General features: G+C 31.1%; 4 protein-coding genes across 11 annotated transcripts in view; 2 read left to right on the top strand and 2 right to left on the bottom strand.

Moving 5' to 3' along the window:
* Positions 1-125: 125 nt before the first annotated feature.
* Positions 126-3749, top strand: MED4 (mediator complex subunit 4). Of its 3 annotated transcripts, none has more exons than XM_085482285.1 (6): positions 126-238; positions 310-399; positions 805-1211; positions 1323-1442; positions 1527-1698; positions 3723-3749. In XM_085482285.1, the coding sequence occupies exons 2-5, from the start codon at positions 332-334 to the stop codon at positions 1694-1696; spliced, it is 765 nt and encodes a 254-aa protein (XP_085338411.1). In that variant the 5' UTR covers positions 126-238; positions 310-331; the 3' UTR covers positions 1697-1698; positions 3723-3749. The 3 variants fall into 3 exon arrangements, with proteins under 3 accessions (XP_085338411.1, XP_029175833.2, XP_085338410.1); XM_029320000.2 differs by lacking the exon at positions 3723-3749 and adding an exon at positions 2258-2737; XM_085482284.1 differs by lacking the exon at positions 3723-3749 and having other exon boundaries at positions 1527-2485.
* LOC114944083 (SAC3 domain-containing protein 1) lies at positions 1706-3852 on the bottom strand. Its single transcript, XM_029319827.2, has 7 exons — positions 3674-3852; positions 3226-3417; positions 2840-3001; positions 2524-2775; positions 2234-2374; positions 1889-2078; positions 1706-1808 (listed from the first exon to the last, which is right to left on the bottom strand). Exons 1-7 carry the CDS (start codon positions 3745-3747, stop codon positions 1728-1730), a joined length of 1092 nt encoding a protein of 363 aa, XP_029175660.1. The 5' UTR covers positions 3748-3852; the 3' UTR covers positions 1706-1727.
* LOC114944084 (uncharacterized) lies at positions 3730-9348 on the top strand. The gene is made up of 5 exons (XM_029319828.2): positions 3730-4144; positions 4474-4645; positions 4736-5201; positions 5376-5602; positions 5733-9348. The coding sequence occupies exons 1-5, from the start codon at positions 4051-4053 to the stop codon at positions 5806-5808; spliced, it is 1035 nt and encodes a 344-aa protein (XP_029175661.2). The 5' UTR covers positions 3730-4050; the 3' UTR covers positions 5809-9348.
* Positions 6353-10405, bottom strand: part of LOC114944082 (uncharacterized) — a 118620-nt gene continuing 114567 nt past the window's right edge. For all 6 annotated transcript variants that reach the window (XM_085482281.1, XM_085482280.1, XM_085482282.1 and 3 more), the window contains 3 exons: positions 9742-9908; positions 9453-9652; positions 6353-8742 (listed from right to left, as the gene is read on the bottom strand). In XM_085482281.1, coding sequence (XP_085338407.1) covers positions 8704-8742; positions 9453-9652; positions 9742-9908 — 406 coding nt within the window. In that variant the 3' untranslated portion in view covers positions 6353-8703. The remainder of the gene's footprint in view (positions 8743-9452; positions 9653-9741; positions 9909-10405) is intronic.

The following is a 10405-nucleotide window of genomic DNA, read 5'->3' as shown; positions in this document are numbered from 1 at the left end:
GGAGACAGACAGTAATTTCTTGTTACTTTCTAGTAATTTTTTAAATAACCACAGAACTGTGATTGGTTGCTCAGAAATTCTCCATATCGACAAAATATGGTCGCCTAAATGTGAACACGGCATAAAATTGTGCGTATTTTTTTTTTAAAAGCGCGTCAAAGCGAGACACAATCAGCTGATACGTTTTCAGACACGCTTGTATTTAGAACGTATACATAATCAGCGTTTCATTAAAAGGGTACGTGCAAAAGTATTGATGTATTATTGCAATGTTGTTTATATATTGACAATTAAAAGTGGTCATTTTAGATAATTTGTTGAATAAGTCGTGATGGCATCGAGCAGAAGCACGAGAGAAGTTCTATTGTCATTAGTGGATGATATTGAGCTGATAGCAAAGTAAGTTGTATTCACTATGAAAGTCCAACAGTTTCTCTTGTAGAGTAGAATTTATTGGACTCAAATAATGTTTGTATCGACAGCTTTTATGATTTATAGAACTTCACTATGAAAATCCAACAGTTTACCTTGTAGAATTTATCGGACTCCAACAATGTTGAATTGACAGCTTCTATAGGTTTACAGAACTTCACTATGAAAATCCAACAGTTTAGCTTGTAGAATTTATCAGACTCGAACAATGTTGAATTGACAGCTTCTATAGGTTTATAGAATTTCACTGTGAAAATCCAACAGTTTATCTTGTAAAATTTGTCAGACTCAAACAATGTTGAATCAACAACTTCTACAGATTTATAGAATTTATGTAATCTGTGATTTAAATATATTCTGATATTTTTCCAGAGAAATTATAGAAAACACAATTGCTCAAAAACCTTCAAAGCTCTCTAGTACAGAGCACGCTCAGCTAACTGAATTGTTGGTTGCCAAGGACAATGAATTAAAGGCGACATTGAAACGGGCTGCAGAGCAAGCTAAAATCAATCTAAAGATGGAGGCTCTGAAAGCTGAAGTAGAGAGACAGGATCAGGACATTCAGCAACTGCAGCGGCAATTAAAGGAGGCAGAACAAATCTTGGCTACTGCAATTTATCAAGCAAAGCAAAAATTACAGTCTATTGCACGTGCTAATAAGAGACCTGTTCCTTCGGAAGAGCTTATTAAATATGCACATAGGATAAGCGCAACCAATGCAATTTGTGCACCATTAACATGGCAGCAGGGAGATCCCAGAAGACCATATCCAACAGGTACAAATTTTTATATTTAAATAAGTTTGCATTACATTTCTATCTCTTGCTTATAATAATATTACTACAATATTTTGAAATAATTATAAACTCTATCTTTTTGTATTACAGATATTGAAATGAGATTAGGATACCTTGGACGATTAAGTGATTTACCTTTAAATGGACAATTACTTGGATCTCATCCAGGTATCCCATCTGATTTGCATAGAGCAGGACATCCTGCTGGAGGTAAGAATAAAAATTAAATTTTTATATTATTTAAAAAATAATAAAAATGTACATATCTTTTAAAATTTTTAATTGCTATTTCAGAACCACCTGTTTCACAATCGAATCAATTTGCTTGGCATCCGTCAGGAGAGATTCATATGTCTGTTGGTGGACAAGGCAGTGTAGCTGTGAATACACATAAACAGGAAACCGAAGATGTTGAAGTTATGTCTACAGATTCCTCGAGTAGTTCGTCCAGTGATTCTCAATAAATGTAAATATTGCAATAGAAGAGTACATTTATTAATTAGAAGTACATTCCAACATAATTTTTGGTATAAATTTATGTAATGCGACAGAAGTGTAATACATCTCAGGATTGGCCTGTAACATAAAAAAGAACGATAAGATAAAAAAATCGCATAATTATAGAATATTACATAATTTTTGAATTTGGTACTAACTTGCAAAGCTTGATTATTAAACTGTGATTTTTGAAATAAAATATTTTCATTAATAAATGTCAAGCCAAATAAATTGCAATCTGCCTGGACTTTATTTATATCTTTGTAGAATAAAAGTTCTTGTATTTTTAATCCTGGGAATGTCAATACTTTACTGTTATAGCCAAAACTCATGATTTGTAGAGCACTTCTGAAATATACATATATTTATGAAATTTATTAATTTATAAATAATTATTTAATGGAATTTTAAATATTATTGAATATATATAATTCTTTTTTCATATATATATATATATATATATATATATATATATATATATATATAATGAAAATAAGATATACCTTCTGAAACTTTGTAAATTACAGAAAAATGCACAAGCTAATATTGGAGGTAATTGTTGAACCAGATAATGAACACGAGCATAATTTTTTAGATACCAAGCAAGTGATATTTTTGTAGCTAATCGAATTACCGGTGAATTTCTGCTCAAACATATATAAGGAAAAATATTATAAATTAATAATAACTATCACACAAATGCTTCATGATACATATAAACACTAAATGCTTGTATTAAATAATTTTTAATTTTATTACATTTTTTATTCATATAATTTTATCAACAACTTACTTCAGATCTGAAGGAAGCATAAGAGCTCTTTTTAAAGCCTCTTGATCCCCGATATGAAGAAGAATATATAAAGCTTCCATTTCCAATCGACTATCGTTTAACGCCAATTTTTCGAGCTCTTCGTGTACTTCTACATTATTTGTATTTTTATAATCTCGTTTATCATATAATACGAGTAACTGTTTGATACATTCTAATAAATGTTTATTATTTATTTTTGCATCAAATTCCGAAATATTTTTCTCACAGAGCCTAGAAAGAATTTGTGCATATCTTATCAAATGTGTAAATGTAATATATGCTTATTAATTTCTACCTCTGTGCAGCATAAGTATGAAATCGGACGATTGGTTCTAGAAGAGAAATGTTCGTAGTAATATCAATTCTTTGGATTACAGCATCTTGTCGCACTGATCTCAGTCGATCGAACACAAAATCGTATATTAACGTCCAGTCTAAATCCGTTCGCGTGATTATTCTAGAATATTTATATGTTATGCATCATGTTACATAAATAATATCTCATTATAATGTAAATAATATCTCATATTATAATATTATTAATATTATTATATTATAATCAATGTTTCATAACAGATATAAGAGGAACAGCACTTCTTAATAATACTAATAATAGCAATAAAATTATTAATAATAAAATTGTGATTGATAAAGCATATTTAAAGAAATATCTGAAATTACTCAGTGAATAGGTATCGCACAGTGGATAATAATACATGTGGTGGACGTAACGAGTAGGGATCTGTCATAACTTGACCAGCAGCGGAACGACTAAAACACTTTATCGTTCTGGCAGTATCAGCTCTAGGCTTTTTCATATGTTTCGTTTCTTCATCGATCTCGTATTTGTGCAACAAACCTTCTCTCTCCCTCCTGAATGAAAAATTAGAGTTACACATCAGCTTATTGTTGTTCCCATAACATTTTACAATTATACATATGAAAACACAAATAGAATAGTATCATTAATTACAAATTAATAATAATATATATATATATATATATATAATTAATTAATATTTTAGATTAATTATATACATATATATATATTTTTTTTAATATTAAATTAATATTTTAATACTGCATATTCTTTTAATTTCTGAATTTCCTACATTGCAAGGAAACTTACATCCTTCGTTCTTTCTCTGGACACATTAAAAGGCATCTTCCTGTTACAGATTCGACGGACGTCGTCATCTGCATCCCTTGAACGCACAAAAAGGTTTGACAAATCTGTCCACAAACAAACACACGAGAGTTTGAAGTCAACCCAACCCAACCCAAGCGCGCGTTTCGTTTTGTTCCGTTTGACGTTTCGAAGCTTCCGTATGACAGCTGTTACGTCACGCATGCGCGAGAGACGTCAGTCACGCTTCAGCTGCTCTTGTATAACAAATAACAACACCGGTGAGCGCGGATGCGTATTTTGACAGACGTCTCTCCCGTTGAATCTCGTGACCGAAACTCTTCGCGGAGGGTGTTCGAGTGCCTGGGAATATTATCGCGATGACCACATCTGTCAGACAGCTTCGAGAGGAGCCGTCCCCACGTACGAGACATGCGGAGGATCCGACGACGGTTCCCGCCAATTCCTTGCCAGGTATGTTTTGCATCCTAAGTGTCGTTATTTCGTGTCGTTTTTCCCTTTCAGGACACAATCGTTGCGTCCGAATGTAAATAATGCGTTTTTAATATAATATATTCGATTCGCAAACGCAATATTTATATTTCGAGAATTAACCTCAAATGTTGATTCCCTGAGAAATTGCGAGTCGAAAATACTCTTTGTTGTCTTTTTAAAATAAATCTCTTTATTTATAGATAGTTAGATTTTTATCCGTAGCAAGAATATGCCTTTATGTAAATAGAAAATTGTTGACTTGTGATAATTTGTTGAAAAAATTGTTTTGACATCTCTGTATTTTTCAGCCACGTCTCACAACATGGATGTAAGAACAGTGCAGAATTGGTTGAACAGACTTCCTGATGATTGGAGCTCGCCGCAGAGTCCTGATGAACTTGTCATTCAAAACAGAGGTCGACGCAAGTCCATAGTGTGGTCTCCTGATATGAACACATATAAGCGACATAGTTTGCTCAGGTACCATATATTGTGTAAATGCTAATTTGTTGGGAAGATCGCAGTAGCTAGTCTTTGAATAAATCTAACAATCTTCTTCTTTCCGATCAGTTTGAGCTCCAAAGACCATACTCCAATTAAAAGACCATCGACATCAAGCATGACGTTGAGAGACGCAGCCAGAAAAAGACTTTCTCTTGGCGATACCAGTCAATCTGAGTTTTCTACACCAAAAAGCAAGAAAAACAAAACATCGTTGTCTTCTCGAGTGTCACTAGATGCTGCGAGTAAACAGCGATCTGATGATAATTTTGTCAACGTTTTACGAGATCTTAGTCACGAGCAACTTGTACAGTTGATTATGGAATTGGTATGCGCACAGGAGGACGGTACGCTGCATGAGGATGAAAAACTTCGTTATTTTCTTTCAAAGAAAATATCAGACGCGGATGTTCAACCATTCTTAGAGAAATTGATTGTCTTGAGGCAGAATATTTACGCTAGCCTCGTATTTTCTCCGAATTTGAATGATGAATCTGCATACAACAGCGCTTACATACATCTTGATGCATTTCAGGTTTATATTTGTTTCAACATATTTATTTTTCGAGCATGTATTTTGTTTTTATGTTCTATTTTGATTATAAAAAGTTAATTAATTACATTTTCTAAGTGTTCTATTTGTTAAACATAATTAGCTTATATCAAAAGTGATGAGCAACTTTTAATTCTTATAATTTTATTTCTTTAGAAAGCTCTAATCGATCAGGCAAGAATTCTGCAAGAATCCCAACACTGGGCCTCATTGATGCACTATGTATTGGAAGCCTGGAAAATCGCCAGAGAATTACCCGAGTGGGAAAATCAGGGTCTTTGTAATACCACACGTAAATGTTTCAGAAGTTTGTCACAGTTTTGTGCTGAATCTATAAGAAGAGGGAAATTTGAAATCTCAAGTCTGGATATTTATATTGAAAGGTATGTAAAATAGAGCAATTTTTAAGCTTTCTCTACCTTCCTATTCCTTTCTGTTGCAAGATTGTGCAATAAGTTTTATATCAAACTTACTTTTTAAAAATTGTTAGTTTGGAGTGTTAATCATTTTCAGTCTTAAAACCATAGTGGGAGAATGCGAAGAGTTTCAAATATGTCTGCAGATTGCAAAGGAAGCAAAACAGGTTTAGGTTTTTTTCTGTTTGATATCACAGGCACATATGCTTGATTGTTTTATTTAATTATTTATCAGATGGGCTCGGTAATAGTTAAAATAATAATATTGACATGTCAACTCTGTACGTCAGTGTGCAAGGTGATAGATAAAGTAGAATTAACCAGTATAAAAGTTGAAGACGATTTCATTTTTGAAATGGAAAAGATTTCTTTTCATCATTATAACATTAATTTGTATCTTGAACTATACATGTGTTATACATGTGTACATTGACGTAAACATACGTTTTATATTTATATATTTGTTCAGTCTCTCAAAAGCTACATAAACACACACGGATAATATATATGAAATGTAATGAATATATATCATCCAACAATAATGTGATTAGACATAGTGGCTGATATAAAACAAATTACATTTATACCTTGATACTCTCTTTAAGTCTTGTAAACTACAGATAGATGTGCCTTTTTGTATATTACTTTAATTAAGTTGTTTATTTTATTAATAAGTATTTAAAAATACAAGAAATAAGTATAATTTTAATTTCCCGGTGAAAAGAATTGTTAGCACTTGTGAAAGTGAATAATATTGTAGCTAAAAAATTAATTGACACAATAAGATATTGAGATCGATCTTTTTAAATTCGATCTTTTGGAACTTCGATAATTGTTATATTTGTCCAGAGTATATAAATGAGAAGAATGTAACTTTTGACTCTCAAAAGTACATTTTTGTGTTTCGATAACACTTGTACAAGACTATATCATAAGTTTGTTGTAAAATTATTTTTATACGCGTTTTTACATTTTAAATCTATTTTATATAAATTATATATTACTCTCGTATATAAAAAAAAGAGATATGCACACATCCAAGTTTAACAGTACAAACAAGATACATACTTCAGTGTACATAGAATTAAAAAGGCACGTTTTGATATCAAGAAGCCAGACACTGTTTTATGTTATGTTGTATAGCAGTTATTTCATCGTAACTCGACGCATTTTAAAGTTCTCGCCCTTCTACAAATCATTACATCGAATATTTTTTTTGTATGTTGCGAGAATATTTTTTTCCATAATCAATAGTAATAGGTGGTAATTAGCATTATTACATATTTATATCGTAATTATAATATATTTATTGTAAACGATGCCTGAGAGGGAATGGACTAACTGGTGAAAGAATGTATTTTTTTATTAAAAACAATTTATTTGTCATAATATATCGTGTGTGTGTTTTTCTTATATATTTCTTATTACTTTCGAAAGGCACATATTTCACTTGACAAAGCAATCAGAAATCCTCTAAGCGGTTCGTATTCGCATATATATCACACACCTGTACATATCTATTATGAGAACACAACGTAATAAAGATGCTTAGAGAATTTCTGACAGCGCTATACTCGGTCGAGAAATTATCTTGTAGATGCTCTAGATATTACATGACATTTTAGACATCGTCGAATCAAAATAGTATAATTGGGCGTAATTAAAATGTATCATCTATTTTATATATATATATATATATATATACATATATATATATATATATACATATACATATATATATATATATATATATTATATATATATATTTCTTTAGTATATCCTATCGTTTTCTCATATAATTGCACATTGTCATTCGAAAAGCTATCGTATCGTTCATCATGCGTATTGGCAAGATTACACGTCATTTAGGAACAGCTCCAAAAAAATATTTAAAAAAAATAAATGAACGAAATCCGAAGTATTTCGATAATATCTCTTGGGTGAATAACGCAATATAATCTGACCTCATCTAAACTCGAGCATTTAGTTGAAGCAAATTAAAGTGATATAAAACTCTTACAGTCGATGTTCGCGCATGACAAAGTAATCGTAAACATCTGAAATCGAAGAAAAGTGGACATATATAGCGCTTGTGAAATTTCGAGTCAATCGTTCTTTAGCGAAGACGTAAATTGCGAGGTAAATCATTATCTGATCTGCTTTTTACAACGCTTCACGATTTCCAACATTTACAATTCTAATAATAACTATATCCTAAATTACAATTTTGTACAAATACAAAAGTAATGTGTATGTATAATATAGACTTTACATTAAACAACGAAGTGTTTAAAATAAAACAATAAAAAAAATTTCACTATTTTTGCAGCTATAAGGCTTAAGTAGGTAAATGGGGAACAACATCCTCCATTAACAAAAATCGATTCTAAATTTCACAAGGTTCAATGCTATGCATGCACTTTCGCTAATTACAGGAGCCTTTCCTGTATATGATAAAAAGATAAAATTCTTTCGTTTGAAACACGTAATGCTATATATAATAAGTGATTTAATGGCTTGCAATTGTGTATACACACGAAATGTCTCACTAATTCTTAACTAATTTTAAGTAACTTTTGAACGAAAGAGTGAAATGTGCGCATGCGACTAATCGTGGCAAATGCGACAAAAAATAACACGATCTGTTATTAAAATCTGTTTCTATTATATCGAAATGATGTGGAAAGGAAAAGAGAGTCAATACACATTCAAACAAATATTCTATATACATCGTCAATCATAATAATACGAGTTTGCGCGATCGTTCAATTCATAGATTATAGCAAATCCACGATCGACCGCTGATCGAGAAGGAGATCCTTGACTGATCTCCCTTTGCAAAAAAAAGTCATACAAAAATTACTCTGTAAAGTGAAGAGATTATTAACGCTGTTAAAAAGTTTGGTAGAATCCCACTACGCGATATCCGTATCCGCTTCGGATAGCAATGAGATGCTATTAAATAACACTACTAATGTGCCTATGTGTTGTGTAATAACAATTAACAAGATAAAGCTGCAAATCGAATACTGTAATAATCGTCGGATATTCTGCGAGCACGAAACTCTTTAGTCAACCGCTTTCGCTGGTTGCACTCTGGGATATAACTGAAACATACAATATACAAGATAATTTGTCTTGTGCATTTTAAAATTGATTGAAATACATATTTTAAATACAAAACTATATAGCATTTTATATTGTAAATTTTTCCGATATATTTATATATATCTTATAAAAGTTATATTTTATAATATTTTAGTTATCTTATTATATATATTTTAAAAGCATTTATACATGAATTATAAGTACATTTATATAAAATGTTTTCGATAATTTAAAATTTTATTTCGTAAAGGATAAATTTAAGCGACCAAATCTAGCACACATTTTTTATTCATTAAAACGACGTTTCGACCATCTTGTGGTCCAGTACAGTCTTCAGTGGTCAATATACCAGTTGACATTCCAAACAACGTAAATCGAACATATTATCAGTATGAAACTTCGTTACGAAATGAATGTTTCGTAACAAAGTTTCACACTGATGCTTATAATTTAGTTGAATTTAATATGAATTTAATACTAGCGATCTAAAAATTTAATTATTTATTTCGTAAGTTTATACTTTTGAAATTTGTTGATTCTTCGAAAAATTTTGTACTTGAAATTTATATTCTTTCTATTTAATAAATTAATATATAAAAGTATAATTTTTTATATTTAAAAAATTTATTCTTCAGCAATTTAATACATTTAAGTAATCATAAAATATGCTTTTTAAATAATTTTATTTTTTATAATAATAATTAATTACCCCCAATAGATTCCGAGGTACATAGCCTTCCTTATGTCCGAGTTTACTCCACCACCATTCCCGTTCGTTATCATCGCCCTTCCGGAGTATGACTACGGAGTCGCCGTTCTTCAACGAGAGCTCGTCGGTGTGTTGCGCTTCGTAATCAAAAACCGCGTAGACTTGACCGTTGTTCATGATTCCTAATTTTTCTTGAACACCTGTGTACCAAGAAAAGATTAAATTTTTATTCTAAAGACATTATTATTATTATTATTATTATGCCGATTTTGAAATCGATGATACTAACTGTACAAGTACTCTGAGCACCCGTCGAAGCCTTCTTCGTCCTCCTCGCATTTCTCCGCAGCGGTTTCGTGATCCGAAAGAGTAGTCGCGAAAATACAGGCCCCGTGTTCGACCAAGAATCTCACCATGGACAGATTGTTACAACTCGCGGCACAGTGTAATGGTGTCCTACAGGAAAAATATTAGATGTTTATTTAAGTTTCGAGATCTCGCGAATTATTTATCAAAGGTAAAATATTCTTTTATCATATTTAATATTATTTATATAATATAAAATATTAAATATGATATATAATATTATTTAATGTATATCATGTTTTATAATATATAATATAATATTTAATATTACATACAGGGGGTAGACAAAATAATGTGAACACTTTTGAAAGAGGGATATTTATACCTGTTCATTAATTAAATGTTGGGTCACCACTTGTCCCCTTTCCTGTATATTCCTCTATCTATCAATTGCTTTGGAGATGTTGAAGGAGGAAATTTGCTTCTCACTCTTTTTCAAAATTGTCTACAGATGTTTAAATATTTTCCCTGGCCAGCACAATTACGAAATTTGAATATCATTGAGCCACTATGGGCGATTTTGGAGAAGAGAGTAAAAAGTTTTGTCTGATGATATTCAAATTTGATAATTGTGCTGGCCAGAGAGA

Source organism: Nylanderia fulva, unplaced genomic scaffold (assembly GCF_048542155.1).
Source record: "Nylanderia fulva isolate GAGA-0341 unplaced genomic scaffold, ASM4854215v1 Scaffold20, whole genome shotgun sequence".
NCBI classification, from domain to species: domain Eukaryota; kingdom Metazoa; phylum Arthropoda; class Insecta; order Hymenoptera; family Formicidae; genus Nylanderia; species Nylanderia fulva.
Note: the sequence above shows the minus strand (reverse complement) of the source record. Positions and strands in the feature narration are given on the sequence as shown.